Source organism: Neofelis nebulosa, chromosome 18, assembly GCF_028018385.1.
Source record: "Neofelis nebulosa isolate mNeoNeb1 chromosome 18, mNeoNeb1.pri, whole genome shotgun sequence".
Taxonomy (NCBI): domain Eukaryota; kingdom Metazoa; phylum Chordata; class Mammalia; order Carnivora; family Felidae; genus Neofelis; species Neofelis nebulosa.
In genome coordinates this window covers 16,165,708-16,186,633 of record NC_080799.1, presented here as the reverse complement: position 1 = coordinate 16,186,633, position 20,926 = coordinate 16,165,708, and the positions used below count along the sequence as shown (strand labels likewise).

The 20,926-nt window shown below is 40.7% G+C and overlaps 1 protein-coding gene across 9 annotated transcripts in view; it reads right to left on the bottom strand.

Moving 5' to 3' along the window:
- The window catches only part of PSPH (phosphoserine phosphatase), a 54,960-nt gene that overhangs the window by 15,752 nt on the left and 18,282 nt on the right, over positions 1-20,926 (bottom strand). For 2 of the 9 annotated variants that reach the window (XM_058711472.1, XM_058711473.1), the window contains exons 2-4: positions 5,100-5,228; positions 2,100-2,230; positions 170-293 (exon numbers count right to left, since the gene is read on the bottom strand). In XM_058711472.1, the coding sequence (XP_058567455.1) occupies positions 170-192 (23 nt within the window). In that variant the 5' untranslated portion in view covers positions 193-293; positions 2,100-2,230; positions 5,100-5,228. Of the gene's footprint in view, positions 1-169; positions 294-2,099; positions 2,231-3,969; positions 4,108-5,099; positions 5,537-20,926 lie in introns of those variants that run through there. The other 7 variants (XM_058711474.1, XM_058711480.1, XM_058711471.1 and 4 more) reach the window with 7 other exon arrangements.

Below are 20,926 nucleotides of genomic sequence, written 5' to 3'. Positions count from 1 at the left end.
TGGATTCAGGAAATGTCAGAGATTTTCATCAAGAATTCAGACCAAAGTTCTGCTAGCTGGACAACACAATGGGTAATGATTCATTAACAGTGAAAGAAGAAAGTCTGCACATTCTTTGGGAGGCCAGTAGATAGAAACAGGTTTCATAAATCATCAAATTTCCACCAACCCGGGAACATCAAGGAGCTTCATATCCTACTCTCTCTGTGGCTCAGTAACCACTCATTTGGCTCTTGTCCAGAGGGAATCGATGCAATTCATATTACATGGCTAGGCAGGCTCATTATACAAGCCTAGAAGACAGAAGTCTATCAGCAGAGGAGTGGTAGTTAATGCAATGCAATCCCACCGAGCATAAGAGAACCAATCACATGCAAATGGAGGGAAAGCGAGGAACAGACAAATAACATAAGAAGAGCTAAAAGGAGATAAATGGGACAGGCCAAAGAACCTTTTAAGACTGTGCATGAGGCAGTACAATGTCACTAAGAACAGGCAATACTGCTGAGAATGACTGACTGGCTCCTGAAGGCTCAAAACCTGTACGACCAAAGCCAGTCCACACTGCCACCCTGTGCCTAAGCCTATGACCTGAGAAGTACACAATGGGCACCATGTTCAAGAGGCTACCAGTCTCACTGAGATGATCAGACAAATCATTATTGTTCGTGTTTGAAAAGTCAGTGACTTGAGCCTCTTCTTGACCACTGATAATAGCAATAGCTTCAGCCTCTAGACCATCAGCCTCAGATATGAAAGGAAACACACATTTCCTCAAATAAAGTAAGGACTGATTTCCATATCCCCAGATGAACACTAGTCCTGACTTATGACTCAGAAGCGCCGAAAACTGCTTCCTGGATTGTACTGTGTACCAAAGACAAAGAAAATAGGATGTTTGAGACAAAAGTCACATTGAATTTACTTGGAAGGCTGATTCTTTCTCCACGCCCTCCCTAGAAGACACAGCTGGATTATATAACCTTAACTTTGCCCCACAGAATGCTCATGTCAGGGGATATGCCCTCCAACCCCTAGGATTACACAGATTTGGCTCCCTACTTAGACCTTAGAACAAATGGCCAGCACTGTAAAATGCCCTGCCTCCTTGTTCACTTCTGGCTGCCTGTTTTTTCATGGTCTCCACCAGGAGTGGCTCACAATTCACACTTATTCAAATTTCTCATAGCTAGAGGGAGGAAAAATCTGCTAAGTTAAGGTGCTTCAAAGTAAATTGTGTACATTAGAATTTTACACACAAAAAAATCATTGCTAGAGAATGAACTCTGGATCCCTCACATCTGGCCTTTGTGGGGAGGGGAACAGGGCTGGAGGTGGAAGAAATCCTAGCAGAAGGGTATGTGCTTTGACATGGCAGCTCCCAGGCCCAGTCCTGAGCAATGAACCACTGCCCTTCTGCGGGTCAGAACAGGTCTCCTGTCCGCCTGACCCCCAGCTGGTCCATCTTGGGGAAACATGGGGCCAATGGTAAAGAAGCCTCTGCTGACAACCCCTTCTCACCCCCAGCTCCAAAAGTACAAAAGTATGTTTTCCTTCAGGGCCAGCCTTAGGAGCTCTGATTTTGGATAAGAGGGAAAAACCTCTCCACAAAAACTCTGTTTGAACTTCTTCATCTATGTATCCCATGAGAGGCACCCAAGATCACCTTCACCAACTTACTCTTTTGTTAGGATTGACCTCTTACCTTCACTTGTGTAAGAACAAATACAAGTTGGTACAGAGGTTACGGAGGTCAAGCACATCCAAGAGAACAAAACTTACTAGGCTTAAATGGATGTCACTTTTGGTAAGAGGGGTGAGTCTGTTTCAGGCCCTCTGGGCACTGCAACAATGCACCAATGGAGCCTGAGAAGCTTCTGGATCAGTGAAGAGTCAAAGGTCCTCCAGTAACTAAGCCTAGGGTTTCTGGCCAATGCATTTATGATTAAAAAAAAAAAAAAAAAAAAGGAACTGCTGTTCTGGGGAACCTGAGATTTTATGTACCCCACATACATTACAGTGCACAATTTTATTCCGGTGAAGAGGAAACTGATCACTGATAAACAAATTAACAGCAACAAAAAACAAATCAGACTCACGTTTCTCCAGTGCTGGATTCCTAGGAAATGACACTCTTCTCTTCCTGCTTCTTTACTGAATAAAAATGCAGCATAAAGTTTTGACTACAAATTTCTTTATGAGATCTTGGGAGTTCTGCAAGAGCAAGAGCCTAGAAAGAAAGAAGAAGGAAATGAACATCAAGGTTCAGACTCAAGAGAAGAAAGAAACTGTCTAGCTTCACTCTCCCAGCTGGTAGGACTGGTACAAAGACAGGTCAGATGCAAAGTTCCCTAAGACTGCTTCCCTTGCAAGACCCTGGACTTCTGCCTCCTTTCAGGACTGCAGAGGAGTACACACACTTTTCTCTGGCTTTGATTCTGCAAAAGCTTCAGGTCTGACAGGAAATCACCTACACCAGATCAGCAGAACACAGAGGCAAGGGAAGAAAAGAGGATCTACTGAGAGAACAAAATGCAAAGACAGGGAAGCTGACTTAGGTACATTAACAGACTACAAAACAGACCCAGCTGTCTTCAAAACGAAGAGACAAAGTCTCCAATATTCCAAGAACAGTCACAGAAGAGTCTGGCTGCCCAATAACAAGGGAACAAAGTCAGCAATTTTGAATTAAAATCCTCATAATCAAAACTGTAAATAGAAGTATCTCGGTTGAGCATCCGACTCTCGATTTTGGCTCCGGTCATGATCTCAGTTTGTAGGATGGAGCCCCCGAGTCAGGTTCTGCACTGTCTCTCTCTCTGCCCCTCCCCCATTCTCATGCGCACACGCTTGCACACACTCTCTCTCAAAATAAATAAACATTAAAAAAATAACCTCATCATTTTTTAAAAAGTAGACAACAATGCTAAATCTCAGAAGAAAAAAAAGATAAAAGAAATAAGATGAGTCAAGAAAAAGCAAAGAGATTGAAAGGGAAGGCTCAAAACACAGAAGGCTCAAAATACAGTCCTTACTGAACTCAAAAAACGTTGTGTACCCTTTCTCTCATCCAAGTTTTTTAGTTAATTTCAAAAACGAAAATGAATGTGGCTTCCATCATGCCCCAGCCTCTCCCTTACTCTAAGGAAAGACAGCTGCCACATTGGTGGGGGCCTATGGTGAGGCCTGTGTGGCAGAACTTAAGGGGCCCCCAGCAAACAGCCAGAAAGGAACTGAGGCCCTCAGTCCGACAACCCTCAAGGAACTGAATCCTGCCAACAACTATGTGAGCGGGCTAGGAAGCAGATCTTCTCCAATACACCATTAGGTGAGTTCACCTTGGCCAACTGTGACCGCTTAAAAAATCCTAAACCAGAACCACCCAGCTAAGCTGCTCCCAGAATTTTAACCCCCAGAAACTGAGAAAATAAATATTTGTTGTTTTAAGCTCCCAAGTTTGGGGGTAATTTGTTATACAGCAATACATAGCTAACACAACAGCTTTGAGGTAGGCAAAACTTTCTTAACACTCAAAAACATGAATAATGAAAGGAAAACGTGATAGAATGAACTTCATCAAGATTAAAGCTCTTCAAAAGCTTTTTCATGATAGAAAAAAAAAAAAAAGAAAGAAAAGGAAAAGGCAAGCCACAGAATGGGAGAAAATGTTTACAGTACACATATTTGACAAAGCACTTGTATCCAGAATAAAGAACTCTTACAACACAGTAATAACATGAAAAACTTATAATAAAATATGAACAAAATATTTGAATAGACATTCCAAAAAAGAAGGTATGCAGATAAACTCAAAAGGCAAATGACTAAAACAAAAAAGACTGCACACACCAAGTATTGGTGAGGACCTGGAAAAACTGAACTCTCTAATACACTGCTGGCAGGGATAGAAAATGGTACGACCATTTTGGAAAACATTTTGGCAGTTTCTTAAAATAAACACATACCTACCATAAGACTCAGCAATCCCACCCTGGAGATTTATCCAAGAGCAATCAAAGAGCGCTTTATTCGTGAAAGCCCCAAACTAGAGTGTCCATCAACAGATAAATGGATGAACAAATTGTGGTATATCCTTACGATGGAATGCTACTCAGCAACAAAAAGGAAGGAATTAGTGCTGCATGCCAAAAATGGGGATAAATATAAAAAACCTTTTATACCAAAAGAAGCCGGACACAAAAGAATATAATTCCATTTATACAAAACACTAGAAAATACAAACAAATGCTACAATGACAAAAATCAGGTCAGTAGGGCTAAGGGTGGGGAGATCTGACCGCAAAATGGTTTTAGGAAATTTTCAGGGGTGACGGAAGTGTTATATTGTGCTGGTGATTAAAAGTGTGTATGCAATTGTCAAAAGTAATCAAAATGTACACTTAAAGGGGGTGCATATTATTGCATTGAATTATATATCAAGAAAACATTAACTTTAAAAATTATTAGGCATGAATCAAATTATCTGAAAACTTAAAACGTCCTGACTACTTTATTTCAGCAACATGAAAGTGATAGCACTATTATTATATTGAAAACCTACCAGGTAGATGTAATAAAATCTAGAAATCTGCATTTTATCATTTTCTTCCCCGATCCTCATTCCAATACCGGTCAGTCAAATATTTAAAGAGTAACTACAATATGCAAGTCACTTATAAAGAAAACATAGTAAACAAGTTTAATGAATGAATGAATTATTTAATTCCCAGCTTGAAGTTGTACCTTTACAACATGTATCTGGTAGGTACTTACTTAAGATTCTAATTCTGATGGGAGAGAAAATGACAAAGTCAAACACTGCAACACTAAATTTCGGAGATTTTCCTAATCTTGTACTGATGACTCTCCTATGCAGGATTGCATCATTCATTCATGCCGTTTGGTAACAGTGACATAAAACAAGGGAAAACTACTCAAAAGTAAATTGAGGAAAAGAAAGTCTTGAAATCCCATGAACCATTTTACCTACGCCGATTAAGAAAAACACACGTAGAATCAGAGGCCCTGGATGTGGAAAAGGAAGGCGGGTAAATCATAAAGTTGGGCACACGGAGAGATAAACACATGCCCAGACTCACCCGGGCGCTGCTGCTCCTTCCTGGGCCGCCGCCACCGCCTCTCTGGCTCCCGCTGCTGTAACCTTCCGACTGCAGGGGGGGCCGAGGGCCGGCTCCGACGTTCAGTCGCCGAGCTCCGAGGGAGGCGACCTGTGCAGACCCGCACAGCTTTTACCAAACAATCATAAGAGATCTGATGATAAGCACCTTGGCTTCTGCTAGGCTTTGCATAGGCTTTTCTAAACTGGAGACCCTGGAGATTCAGACTCTGCACAGCGGTGCTGGGGAGAAGCCCTTGGCCCCGCCCCCTGGGAGGGGCTCCCTGAGCCCGCCCCTCCTCACTGCGGGGGCTCAGCGCCTGCGGCCCTAGACTTGCAGCGCGAGGTGGACGTTTTTCCGCAGAGCCGCGAGCCTCGCCACCTCCACTTTGCGCGGGAGGGGCAAGAGGCTACCTTCGGGGCCCTCCGCGCCGCCGGCGCTTGGGAGGAGGGTTGTGAGAGAAGCCGGGGACCTCTGCGCTAATTTTGCAATTAACGAAATCTCCTTCGGAACCTTTTTTGAATCCGCGTTTGACCTTATGCTCTTGTAGCAATGTAGGTCTCAAGAGAATTTCGGTAACGACTTATATTCGTATTATAAGTCAACTATATTTCAATTAAAAAACATGTATTATCGGGGCGCCTGGGTGGCTCAGTCGGTTGAGCATCCGACTTCAGCTCAGGTCATGATCTCGCGGTTCGTGAGTTCGAGCGCCGCGTCCCGCTCCGTGCTGACAGTTCAGAGCCTGGAGCCTGCTTCAGATTCTGTGTCCCCCTCTCTCTCCGCCCCACCCCTGCTTGTGCTCTGTCTCTCTCTCTGTCTCTCTCTCTGTCTTTCAAAAATGAACAAACATAAAAAAAATTTTTTTAAACCAAAAACGTGTAATACCAAAAGCAAAACTACTTATATTCGCAACTAAAATATAAAAAATCGTAACAAAATGAGTCTTTACATTCTTTTTTCCTTGTCATCTTATTTTCTTCTAGGTGTCACTTGCCGAGCTACTTTTAAGTTGACTACAATAAATAAGGGGTGAGCACCTCCAAACATTAACCTTTGGCTCAACCCGCGGGAGCTGGGCAGTGAGGTCCCACCTTAGAACAAACAGCCTGAAACCTCAGATGCGGACAGTTCTGCAGACTCCTTCCAAGTGGTCACTCAGGCAGAGGGGGCGCTATTGTTGGAGGGGGACACGTGGTCACGGCTTCTCTGCCGGCTGCTACAGAACCTCTCAACACAATTCTATCCAGAAGCAAGAGTGCGGCTGCTCTTTGCTCAGTTGTGCCCTTGAAGTTCAGTATTTTCAGATTTCATTTGTAAGAAACATTGTGCCAAAACAGGTTTGGGGCACACCTGGTTTAATTTCTCCCAGATCTGCCAAAGATGGTTCTGATGAAGGATGGGGAGAAGGAATTTTGATGTTTTGAAATATGAGGTAAAAAATGGGGCGCCTGGGTGGCTCAGTCGGTTAAGCATCGGACTTCGGCCGAGGTCATGATCTCACGGTTTGTGGGTTCGCGTGGGGCTCTGTGCTGACAGCCCAGAGCCCGGAGCCTGCTTCAGATTCTGTGTCTCATTCTCTCTCTGACCCAACCCCACTTGTGCTGTCTCTCTCTGCCTCTCAAAAATAAATAAATGTTGAAATATGAGGTAAAAAAATGATACAATTAATGAGGGAGGGCAAAATAAGGGGGTCTAAAAGAACGATCTAGTCAAGAACCTGTTTATATTTTGTAGTATGTAATTTAGAAATAAGTATAATAAAAGAAACAAGATGTTAAACACCAAATATTTGTTCTGTCTCTCTATCTCAAAAATAAATACATTTTTAAAAAATTTTTAAAAAAAGGGGGGGGGGGTGCCTGGGTGGCTCAGTGGGTTGGGCGACTGACTTTGGCTCCGGTCATGATCTCCAGGTCCCTGAGTTGGAGCCCCTCGTGGGGCTCCGTGCTGACAGCTCCCAGCCTGGAGCCTGCTACTGATTCCGTGTCTCCCTCTCTCTCTCTGTCCCTCCCCTGCTCGCACTCTTTCTTTCTCTCTCTCAAAAATAAATAAACATAAATTTAAAAAAAAAATTTTTTTTTTAACACCAAGTATTTGTATACAAGTATAAATGGTAGTTGAGTATTTCTAGGGGAAAAGAAACCCAAGTACAATAATGTAAAAAGGTAGAATTAATTTCTGCTATTATTCATACTTCATAGATGTTTAAAATTAAACACATTTCAAATAAAATATTTGTACTGAATAAATAAAATCTGTCAGCTATTCACTGTCTCTACCTACCTCACATTCACACCTGTACTAACACTTGTGGTCATGAGGGGGCAGTGTTGTAGACAAAAACCACATTTTAAAAAAAAGAAAAAAAAAAGTCCTGAGGAAGCTAATGGGTGGTCCTAGATACATGCATGTAACAATCATGAAGTAATGTTGCTGGACAAAGCATAACTATACAAATAGATTACATTATGCTTCATTGTTGTTCTTCTGGAATAACGTTAAATAGCACATGTGAACCATCGCATTGTATATGCAATATAATAAAAACATTAGCAAATTATTTGCAAAGTTTTAATTATAATTGGTTAGTAAAAAGCAATTCAGGTAATTCTAGTAGTGTTCCTGAGAGGTTTCCTATAGATCACATTTTTTTTTTTTTTTTTTTTTTTTTTGAGACAGAGAGAGACAGAGCATGAATAGGGGAGGGGCAGAGAGAGAGGGAGACACAGAATCCGAAACAGGCTTCAGGCTCTGAGCTGTCAGCACAGAGCCCGACGTGGGGCTCGAACTCACGGAGTGTGAGATCATGACCCGAGCCGAAGTCGGACGCTTAACCGACTGAGCCACCCAGGTGCCCCTAGATCACATTTTTATAAGCTAATATATTGTCTGATGATTAACTATGTTAGAATCATGTACTTTTTAAAAAATAATTCAATGCTACTAAAATAGGCTTCTAAAATAGAGTAAATTGGATCACTCTAGAAACAGTATGATATTGAACATGCACATTTTCTATGACCCAGAAATTCCACCTCAGAAACGTACTCAGAAGAAACTCTTGCACATAAGTAGCAGGAATCACATATAAGAATATTCACAACAATACTGTATGCATACAGACATTGACAGAAACTTAAAAAAGAAAGTATCATTTAATATCATAAGTGATAACTTACAACATAAAATTCAGGAAGGTAGTTACCTCTGGATACAGGAAAGAAAATGAGACTGAGAAGAGATTATACAGTTACTTAATGGCAGTGAGTATACAGATTTTTGTATTTGTGTGTATATATATTTTTTATGAGACACAATATTTTTTATCAACACGTTAAATACTGATACATAAAAATATATAAATGTTTTAAAATAATATAAAGAAAATACAATTTAATGTCAACATTAAAAATAACATTCAAAATAAGTCACAGCATGGAAACAGGTCTATGATATGTCCTGTGAATGAAGCAGGTTGCAGAACAATATATATTGTTTGATTCTCATTTCTGAAAGAAGAAATATATTGTTTGATTCTCATTTCTGAAAGAAGAAAACAATATATATTGTTTGATTCTCATTCTGAAAGAAAAGAAATTCTCATTTCTGTGTATGTCAATAGTAATTGTGGGGAGCAATTAATCAAGGAGAGTAAAAGGAGTGAAAAATTTACCTTTCTACTTTATTTGATTTTATAGTAGTTGAGATTAGTTTAAAAACATTTATTAATTTTTTAATGATTTGCAAGTCAATTAAAACTAAATGCTTTAGGAGTGGGGGAAGGGTGAAATAGGTGGAGGTGGCCAAAAGATACAAACATCCAGTTATAAAATAAATAAGTTATAGGTATGTAATCAAAACAGAAAAAACTCAGGGTTGTTTTTTGGGTTTTTTTTTTCCCTTCCTATGTAGGGAAAACCCAATTCTTTCCTCCTGTGTTGTTTTTTACTACTTGCCCTAAACAGTTGACTTCTAGTCATCAAATGTGGAAGTTTTACCCCACACCAAACAATCTCTTCAACACTAGCTGGGCACCCTATAATTTAACTCAATTCTGACACTGTCTTCTCAAAGCATAATATCCCACAGGTTAAGGACTCAGTCCCACAAGGCTGCCCTCCCCCGCCTCCCACCCCCCCCCCCCACCACCCCCACACACTTAGATACCAGCTGCAAGCTCAGGTTATCGTCTGTGCTTCTGACCAATTGGCTATAGATCAGAGGTTCCAATGCCCGCCATCCACTCCCCCCCCACCCCCGCCTCCTTAGGTTTAATTAATTTGCTAAAGCAGCTCACAGAACTCAACACTAACATTTACCAGCTTACTACAGGATACAGATGAACAACCAGATGAAGAGATACATAGTGTAACGAAGTCTGGGAGGGTCCCAAGCACAGGAGCTTCTGTTCCTATAGAGTTGGGTATATCACCCTCCCCGTGTGGATCTGTTCACCAACCTGGAAGCTCTTCAAACCCAGTACTTTGGGGATTTTATGGAGCTTTCATACATAGGCATGATCGATCATTAACACCATTTTCAGCCCTTCTCTCTTCTCAAGAGAATGAGGGACAAGGCTGAAAATTCCAAACTTCGAATCATGGATTTAAAAAATTCTCATCATAATAAAAAAACTATAACTATGTAATGGTGATGGATATTAACTAGATTTATTCTAGTGATCATTTCACAATATATACAAATATCAAATCATTATGTTGTACACCAAAACTAATATATGTTAATTATAGTGCAAGAAAAAAATAAATAATAAAATAAAATTTAAAATAAATAAATGCCTCATATTACTAAGATAAATGATTAAATATCAAAAAAGTTACCTAGGGGCGCCTGGGTGGCTCAATTGGTTAAGCATCCAACTTTGGCTCAGGTCACGATCTCACAGTTTGTGAGTTCGAGCCCTGTGTCAGGCTCTATGCTGACATCCTGGAGCCTGGAGCCTGCTTCAGATTGTGTCTGCCCCTCCCCTGCTTGCGCTCTGATTCTCTCTTTCTCTCTCAAAAATAAATAAACATTAAAAAAAATTTTTTTTAAGTTATCTGAAGTTTCTAACTAGTCAGCCAATTGTGAAATCCTGTAATCCATCTTCTCAGTTTCCCTTCAGCTTAGGGTGACCATGCATTCCTGATTTGAGTAGTGAAATTCATACAGAAACATGCTGAGTAGGTTGCTGGCTTTTACTTTCCTAATATGAAGAGAACAACATTGCTGGCCTAATCCCTTTCTATTTCTTCCAGCCTCTAATATTAATGAGATTAGTGGAGGTACAGCAGTCATCTTGCAGCCACGAAGAAAAACCGAAAGAATGACAACAACCCAGCTATGAAATGATTGCACCATGGTTCCCAATAGCAGCAGCCATCCATCTCTACATTTCTTTTAAAAAATGAATAAACTCCTATTTATTTAAGCCAGTGCAGTTGAGCCCTCTGTTATTTGCAGGTGGAAGGCTAAAAACAGCTGAACAGAGATTTCAGCTGCTGTCCACCACAGAGCAGAGTTTGTCATAAGAATCTTGTCAAAGTAGAGGGGTTTGGTCCACATCTTAAGCCTTCCACTAAAACCCCAGAAGGACCACAGTTTAGAAGTAAACATTATGTCCCAGAACAAAGTATTTGCTCTAAAACTGAGAGGTGAGAATGAAACTAAGGGACCAAGACCTCAGAGGGTTTGTTTGAAAGGTCAGAAGGGAGGAGAGAGTGGGACGGACATGGGTGTTTGGCTCGGTCTGGGGAGTTTAGCCCAGAGTGGCTCAGGTTCCAGTATGTCTCCTAGGTGCCTTGTAAAGCCCTCTCAGGGCCTGCTGAGACCTCACAAAGTATAATATCAAGACACCATAAGTACAAGGCAATCGGCCAGTATTTTAATTTCCTGATAGAACGAATGTAAACATTCTTTAGAAAAAAATAATGGAACCTATGTCCCTAAAATATCCAACCCCAAATGTCCAAAATATACAATATAAAATCAAAAATTAAGACTTTCTAAGACACAGGAAAATGTAACCCACAATCAAGGGGGGAAAGGCAATAGAATAGACTCCAAGATAACAGAGATGTTACAATTACCATACAAGGCTTTAAAGCAATGAAGCTAAATATATTCAAAGACCTAAAGGAAAACATTGTCATAATTGGTTGCCTAAATGAAAAACCTCAGGAGGAAATGGAAGCTTTTTAAACAAAAAATATAGGGGTGTCTGGGTGGCTCAGTTAGTTAAGCATCTGACTCTTGATTTCAGCTCAGGCCGTGGTTTCAGGGTTCCTGGGTTTGAGAGTCTGGCTCCATGTGGACAGTGCAGAGCCTGCTTGGAATTCTCTCTGCCCCTTCCTAACTCGCACTCATGCACTCTCTCTCTCTCAAAATAAATAAATAAACTTAAAAAAAAAAATGGGGGAGCACCTAGGTGGCTCAGTTGGTTAAGCCTCCAACTTTGGCTCAGGTCATCATCTCACAGTTTGCAGGTTCGAGCCCCACATCAGGCTCTCTGCTCTCAGGAAAGAGCCTACTTCGGATCCTCTGCCTCCTTCTCACTCTCTGCCCCTCCCCCACATGTGCTCTCCCTCTCTCTCAAAAATAAATAAACATCAAAAAATAAAAATAAATTGGGGTGCCTGGGTGGCTCAGTTGGTTAAACGTTCCACTTCAGCTCAGGTCATTATCTCGCAGTTTGTGGGTTCGAGCCCCCAGGTCAGGCTCTGTGCTGACAGCTCAGAGACTGGAGCCTGCTTCTGATTCTGTGTCTCCTTCTCTCTCTGCCCCTCCCCCACTCACACTGTCTCTATCTCAAAAATAAATAAATTATAAATAAATAAATAGAAAATATAGAACTGAAAAAGAAAATATACTAAATAAAAATTTACTGGATTTGTTTAACAGTATATAGGAGGCTACAAAGGAAAAGATCAGTGAACTTGCAGATAGATCAATAAAGAACTAAGTCTGGCGGGGGAGGGGTGGGGACGAGGGAACAAAGAAAGAAGAGCAAAGCAAACCCAAAGCAAGCAGAGAAAAGAAATAATAAATATTAGAGCAAAAGTCAATGAAATTAAAAACAAAAAATAGAGGAAATCTATAAAACCAAATCTGGTGTTTGAAAAGATCAATAAAATTGACAAACTTCTAGCAATATTGACCAAAAAGAGAGAGAGGGAGAAAGAAAAAACACAAATTTCCAATGTAGGAATGAAAGATATACCACAGTAGACCTTACAGACATTAAAAATATGGGAAATATTTGGAACATATTATACACATAAATTCAATTTTGATGAAATGGACCAATTCCTTTGAAAACCACAAGCTACCAAACTCACCCAATAGATAAAATATATAACTTGAATATTCCTATATTAATTTTAAAAATTTAATCTGCAGTCTTGTTTTTTTTAACGTTTATTTATTTTTGAGACAGAGAGAGACAGAGCATGAACGGGGGAGGGTCAGAGAGAGAGGGAGACACAGAATCTGAAATAGGCTCCAGGCTCTGAACTGGCAGCACAGAGCCTGACGTGGGGCTCGAACTCACAGTCTGTGAGATCATGACCTGAGCCGAAGTTGGACGCTTAACCAACTGAGCCACCCAGGATCCCCAACAGGGTTCCTTTTTTATAGAACTTTTTGAAAAAACAAATTCCAGGCCAAGATGATTTCACTGGAGAATTCTACCAAACATTTAAGAAAGAATTAACATGTATTTTACACACTGTTTTCCAGAAAACGAGAAAGGAGGAAATACTTCCCATCTCATTTAATGAGGCTTGTATTACCCTGATGCCAAAACTAGACAAGGGTAGTTTTCCCCCAAAAAGGGGGAAGCAAGAGAAGAAAAGCAAATAAGCAAGCAAGTTATAGATAGGTATGTCAGGAACTTAGGCACAAAAGTTCTCAAAAAAATATGAGCAAATCAAATGTGGCAATGTATAAAAAGAATTGTACACCATGACCAAGTGGAATTAATTCCAAATATGCAAGCCTGTTCAACATTAGAAAATCAATCAATATAACCCATTATATTAACAGTCTGAAAAAGAAAAACCACATGATCTTATTAATTGATGTAGAAAAATCATTTAACAAAATTCTACATTCATTCATGGTAAAAGCTCTTGGCAAACTAAGCACAGAAGGAAACTTCCTCAATCTGATAAAAGATATCTACATAAAACCATTGTACTTAATTAGGAAAGTGTGAATGCTTTCTTCCTGAGATGGGAATAAGGCAAGGATGTCCACTCTCACTACCACTCCTATTCAACATTATATTGGAAGTCCTAGGCAGTGCAGTAAGGCAAGAAAAAGAATAAAACTGTCCTTTTTTTCAGATGACATGATTATCTACATGGAAAATCCCAAGGTTGTTTTTTTTTTTAATCTCTTACAACTAGTAAGTTTAGTAAGGTTACAGGATAATAGGTTACATGGTCAACATACAAATTCAACATATTTCTGAGTACTAGCAATGAAGAATTCGAAACAAAAATTTTAAAAACAAAACCAATTAGGGGCGCCTGGGTGGCGCAGTCGGTTAAGCGTCCGACTTCAGCCAGGTCACGATCTCACGGCCTGTGAGTTCGAGCCCCGCGTCAGGCTCTGTGCTGACAGCTCAGAGCCTGGAGCCTGTTTCCGATTCCGTGTCTCCCTCTCTCTCTGCCCCTCCCCCGTTCATGCTCTGTCTCTCTCTGTCCCAAAGATAAATAAAAAGCGTTGGAAAAAAAAAAAAATTTAAAAAAAAAAAAAACAAAACCAATTAGGGGCGCCTGAGTGGCTCAGTTGGTTGGGCATCAGGCTTCGGCTCGGGTCACGGTCTTGCGGTTTGTGGGTTCAGGCCCCGCGTCAGGCTTTGTGCTGACAGCTTGAAGCCTGGAGCCTGCCTCCTATTCTGTGTCTCCTTCTCTCTCTGCCCCTCCCCCACTTATGCTCTGTCTCTATCAAAAATGAATAAATGTAAAAAAAATTTTTTTAATAAAAAAAAAAATAAAAACAAAACCAATTATAATAGTCTTTTTGAAAAGGAAATACTAAGGCATAAATTTAATAAATTTAATAAAATGTGTCCAGGTCTTAGGCAGAAAAATTTTAAATACTGATAAAAATTCAAAAACCTAAATAAATAAACATACCATATTCATGAATTATAATACTCAATATACTAAAGACGTCAAGTCTCTCGAAATAAATCTTTAAACTTCTTGCAGTTCCAATAAAATCCCCAGCATATTCTTATTGATATAGACAAGTTGATTCTAAATTTAAATATGGGCAAAAAAACCTAGATTCATTATAACAATTCAGAAAAAAATGGATAAATTTGGAGGAATCACAGTACAGTACCTGATTTTAAGATTTACTATAAAGCTACAGTAAGCAAGACAGTATGGTATTAGAAAAGGACAGGCACTGGGGTACCTAGGTGGCTCAGTCCATTAAGTGTCTGACTCTTGATTTAAGCTCAGGTCAGGATCTTATGGTTTGTGAGACTGAGCCCGGCATCAGGCTCCAGGCTGACAGCACAGAGCCTACTTGAGATTCACTCTCCTTCTCTCTCTACCCCTTCTCCTCCTCTCTCAAAACAAATAAATAGGGGCGCCTGGGTGGCGCAGTCGGTTAAGCGTCCGACTTCAGCCAGGTCACGATCTCGCGGTCCGTGGGTTCGAGCCCCGCGTCAGGCTCTGGGCCGATGGCTCGGAGCCTGGAGCCTGTTTCCGATTCTGTGTCTCCCTCTTTCTCTGCCCCTCCCCCGTTCATGCTCTGTCTCTCTCTGTCCCAAAAATAAATAAAAAACGTTGAAAAAAAAAAATTTTTTTTAAACAAATAAATAAGCTTAAAAAAAAAAAGTAAAGCACATACATCAAGGGTGCAGAATGGAATCCACAAACAGACCCAAACAAATATCACCAATTGATTTTTTTTACAAAGGTGTTAAAGGCAATTCAGTGGAGAAAGGATGTCTTTTTTAACAAATGGTATTGGAAGAATCAGGATTTAATGTGTTCAAAAAAAAAGCAAATGAATCTTCATGACCTACAGTTTACACTTTCTATAAAAATTAACTCAGGGGGCACCTGGATGGCTCAGTCAGTTGAGCATCTGACTTTGGCTCAGGTCATGATCTCATGGTGGGTTCGAGCCCCGCATTGGGCTCTGCCTGACAGTGTACAGCCTGCCTGAGACTCTCTCTACCTCTCTCTCTGCCCCTCCCCCACTTGCTTGAATGCATGCACAAGCAACCTCTCTCTCTCAAAATGAATAGACTTTAAAAATAATTGATACCTACATACAAACAAACTCAGAATGGACCATAAATCTAAATAAAAACACTGAAGAGGGGCAGAAAAAAGATGGAGAAGTAGGGAAACCAGGATTTTCCTCGTCCCTCAAACACAGCTGTATTGAGGTCAGAACACTTGGAACACCCAAGAAATCGATCTGCAGAGTGGCAGAAAGATCTCTACAGCTGGAGGGAGACAGCTTGGCGGGATAGAGGTGAGTGTATGTGAATTGGAGGAGATAAAATGGCCATGTCCACACAGAAGGGAGGGAACCCCTTCTGTGGAAAGACAAAAGGGAGAGAAAGAGAGGGATTGTGAAATTGTGGTATGGAGTTAACACAGGAGAAAAACCTCTCCACACCATGGACTGGGGAACGAGAAATACAGAGAGTGCCAGTTTCTATTTTGCAACCAGCCTTAGGAGCTAAAACTCAGAGGTTTCAAAAGTGTGGGACTTGCTCTGGCAAAGCCAGAGCTGTGTGCACACTCCTGGGAAGGAGGGAGCCACCCGGAGAACGGTAGTGATCTCAGGGGCACACTGAGAGAGCACAGTCCCCTTCCTCCAGAACTGTGGGAAGGTTTATTGCCTCCCCAAGGGCAAAGGACCCTGCAGGTGCCAGCCAAAGGCCTTGTATCAGCAGGGCTGAGTGGTACTTCACCAGAACAGGGTCCTGATAGTGCAGGGTCCACATGGTGCAGGGTCCTTTAAGACTTCAGGTTTTGAATCCCAGCCAAGTGCCTAGAAGGCAGGAGAGAGACTGTGGAGCAGAGCAAGCTGAACTTCTAGGCTATTCTGTGAGGGCTACCTGAACAGTGTGGTTTGAGACACCAGTCAGGGGAGGAGAGATTAGGGTCTCACCATTTTTCTCCCCCACACTAACACTTCAGAGTGGGACTTCAGAGAGCAATGCAGCAGCCCCCAGTGGAAACAGGACCCACTTACACCAAACTCCGCCCCTCTGTGCCCTGGCAACTGCTTATCAGCTGGAGGAAGACTGACACTGACCCAACAACCAGCTTCTCCTCCAGATCAGCACAGCCATCGGTCCCAGGCCCCAACAGACAACTGTTTTTTTTGGTTTTGTTTGCTTGTTTGTCTGTTTGTCTTTTTCTTTGCTTTTTCTTTCTACCCTCTTGTTTTTTTCTTTTGGAATCAGGTTCATAGTGTCTGACTGTTTATTAGATAGATAAATATAAATTTGATCAGGCATTTTTACACTATTCTTTTTATACCTTGTCTATCTCTTCTTCCTTTTTTTTCTTTTCTCTTTCTCTGGATTTAGCCTTATAGAGTTTTTTTTGACTCTCTCTTCAGTCTTCTTTTCTCCCCTTTCACTTTTTTCTTTTCAAGGGATCAGGTTTCCCCTCCCCCCTTTCCTTATTTTCCAGGGTCACTTCAACAAACAAATCAAAGCACACATGGTTGAAGATCCAAACACTCCACCACTACAATCAAGGAGGAGCTTTGCAGAGGACTGACCAGTGGGATACAGCAGCCCAAATGCAACAACTGAGTGCATGCAACATACACCAAAAACACTTCCTGAAGTGCCAGGCCCTGGATAGTGTATGATCCTTTTTTAATATAGTAGTACTCACAGGTGCAGGACACAAAACAAGCTATCAAAACACACAAAAGACAGAAACTTAGCCAAAATGACAAAACGGAAGAATTCTCCTCAAAAGAAATTTCAGGAAGAAATCACATCCAGAGAATTGCTCAAAACAGATATAAACAATATATCTGAACAAGAATTTAGAGTAACAGTCACAAGACTAATAGCTGGGCTTAAAAAAAGCATGGAAGCAGCAGAGAATCTCTTGCTGCAGAGGCCAAAGACCTAAGAACTAGTCACAATGAATTAAGAAATGCTATAACAAGATGCAAAATAAACTAGATACAGGGACAGCAAGGATGGAAGAAGCACAGGAGAGAATAGGTGAAACAGAAGATAAAATTATGGAAAATGATGAAGCTGAAAAAAAAGAGGGAAAGGAAATTACTAGATCACGAGGGGAGAATTAGAAAGTGAAGTGATTTCATGTAATGAAACAATATCCATATCCTAGGAATTCCAGAAGAGTGAGAGAAAGGGACAGAGGGTTTATATGAACAAATTACAGCTGAGAACTTCCTAATCTGGGGAAAGAAACAGACATCCAAGTCCAAGAGGCACAGAGAACCCCCTTCAAAATCAACAAAAACAGGTCAGCACCATGCCATATCATAGTGAAACTGGCAAAATATAAAGAGAAAGAGAAATCTGAAAGCAGCTAGGGACAAATGGTCCTTAACCTACAAGGATAGGCACATCAGGGTAGTAGCAGACCTGTCCACTGAAACTATGCAGGCCAGAAGGAAGTGGCAGGAAATAGTCAATGTGCTGGATAGGAAAAATATGCAGCCAAGAATCCTTTATCCATCAAGGCTGTCATTCAGAATAGAAGGTGAAATAAAGGCTTTCCCAGACAAACAGAAACTAAAGTGTTGCATCCACACCACTCCTGAAACAGAATGCTACGGGAACCAGTGACAGTCACAACAAAGTTTATTGCAATGAGAGGCAAGGCCGGCCGATCGGGACCAACACTCTTGATAAGAGTGCGGCCCCGAACAGCCGGGGTACAGAGTTTTTATGGCCCATCACATCGTTTTATCATCACCTGGGAACAGAACAGCGAAAAAGTTCCCAGATGAGTTAGAAACAGTTGCCGGATGAGGTGATTATTTTAGACTTTCTGCCGCTAAGTTGCAACCAGTGGATCTCCTTGACCTTGCCTCTGATGCTCTTTTCTTTGAGCTTTTGTTTCCTTCATTGGTGAAGCCTGATTTACAAGAGTATGAAGCATAATTTACAAGAGTAAAGCAAGGCTGTTATCTCTTGACCTTCAGTGTCAGAACAAAGCTGTTATTTTTCAAGCTACGTGTTAGCCCTACACACAATTTAACCCTTACAAAAGAAGTTCATGACCACTACACCAGCCCCACAAGAAAGCAGAAGTTCCACTCTGTGAGTGGAAAGCAGCAAAGACTAAAAAGGACCAGTGACATCACCACAAACCCGAAATCTACAGATAACAAAATGGCACTAAATCCATATCTTTCAATAATCACTCTGAATGTAAATGGACTAAGTACCCCAATCAAAAGACACAGAATGTCAGAATGGATAAAAACCCGAGATCCATCTATCTGCTGCCTATAAGAGACTCATTTTAGAACTGAGGAGACCTGCAGATTGGAAGTCAGGGAATGGAGAACCATCTATCATGCTACTGGACATCAAAAGAAAGCCAGAGTAACCATACTTATATCAGACAAACTAGATTTTAAAACAAGGACTTTACGGGCACCTGGGTGGCTCAGTTGGTTGAATGTCCAACTTTGGCTCAGGTCATGATCTCACGGCTCATGGGTTCGAGCCCCGTGTCAGGCTCTGTGCTGACAGCTTGCTCAGAGACTGGAGCCTGCTTTGGATTCTGTGTCTCCTTCTCTCTCTGCCCCTCCCCGGCTCGTGCTCTGTCTCTCTCTGTCTCTCACAAAAAAATAAATGTAAAACAAAATTTTTTTGAGAGACAGAGCACGAGCGGGGGAGGGGCAGAGAGAGAGGGAGACACATAACCCAAAGCAGGCTCCAGGCTCTGAGGTGTCAGCACAGAGCCCGACACGGGGCTCAAACTCATAAACCATGAGATCCTGACCTGAGCTGAAGTCAGGCGCTTAAACAACTGAGCCACCGAGGAACCCGCCCCCCTGCCACAATTTTAAAACAAAGACTTTAACAAAAGATGAAGGAGGGCATTATATCATAATTAAGGGACCAAGAAGAGCTAACAATTGTAAATGTTTATGCTTAATATATAAATCAATCACAAACATAAACAAACTTATTGATAATAATACTGTAATTGTAGGTGACTTTAATACTCCACACTTATGTCAAAGGACAGATCACTAGGCAGAAAATCAATAAGGAAACAGCGGCTCTGGATGACACATTGGACCAAATGGACTTAATAGATATATTCAGAACTTTTCATTCTAAAGCAGCAGAATACACATTCTTCTCTAATGCACATGGAACATTCTCCAAAATAGATAATATACTGGGTCACAAAAAGGCCCTCAATGAGTACAAAAAGATAGAGATCATACCATGCATGTTTTCAGATCACAATGCTATGAAACTTGAAATCAACTACAAGAAAAAATTTGGAAAGCCCCCAAATACATGGAGGTTAAAAAACATCCTACTAAAGAATAATGCGTCAACCAGGAAATTAAAAAAGAAATTAAAAAATATATGGAAGCAAATGAAAATGAAAACACAACAGTCCAAACCCACTGAGATGCAGCAAAGGCAGTCCTAAGAGGAAAATACATCACAATCCAGGCCTATCTCAATAAGCAAGAAAAATTCCAAATACAGAATGTAACCTCACACCTAAAAGAACTAGAAAAGCAGCAACAAATAAAACCCAAATCCAGAAAGAAGGGAAATAATGAAGATTAGAACTGAAAAAAAAAATATAGAATCCAAAAAAAAAAATAAAAAGTAGAACAGATCAATGAATCTAAGAGCCAGTTTTTTGAAAAAATAAACAAAATTGATAAACCCCTAGTCAGACTTCTCAAAAAGAAAAGAGAAAGGATCCAAATAGATAAAATCACGAATGAAAGAGGACAGATCACAACCAACACCACAGAAATACAAACAATTATTAGAGAATACTATGAAAAATTATATGCCAACAAACTGGAAAATCTGGAAGAAATGGACAAATTCCTCGACACCCACACATTACCAAAATTCAAATGGGAAGAAGTAGCATATTTGAACATACCCATAACCAGTGAAGAAATTGAATCGGTTATCAAAAATTTCCCAACAAATAAGAGTCCTGGGACAGAGGGCATTCCAGAGGAATTCTACCAGACATTTAAAGCAGAGTTAATACCTATTCTTTCAAGCTACTCCAAAAATAGAAACAGAAGGAAAGCTTCCAGACTCATTCTATGAAGCCAGCATTACCTTGATTCAAAAACCAAAGACCCCACTAAAAAGAATTACAGATCAATATTCCTGATGAACTTGGATTAAAAACTCTCAACAAGATACTAGCAAATTGAATTCAACAGTACATTGAAAGAACTATTCACCATGATCAAGTGAGATTCATTCCTGGACTGGAGGGCTAGTTCAATATTCACAAGCCAATCAATGAGATATGTCACATTAACAGAAGGAAGAATAAGAGCCATATGATCCTGTCAACAGATGCAGAAAGAGCATTTGACAAAACATAGCATTGTTTCTTCATAAAAATCTTCAAGAAAGTTGGGATAGAAGGAACATACCTTAACATCATAAAAGCCATATATGAAAAGCCCACAGCTAATTTCATCCTTAATGGGGAGAAACTGAGAGCTTTCTCCCTAAGGTCAGGAATACAACGGGGATGTCCACTCTCACCAGTGTTGTTTAACATAGTGTTGGAAGTCCTAGCATCAGC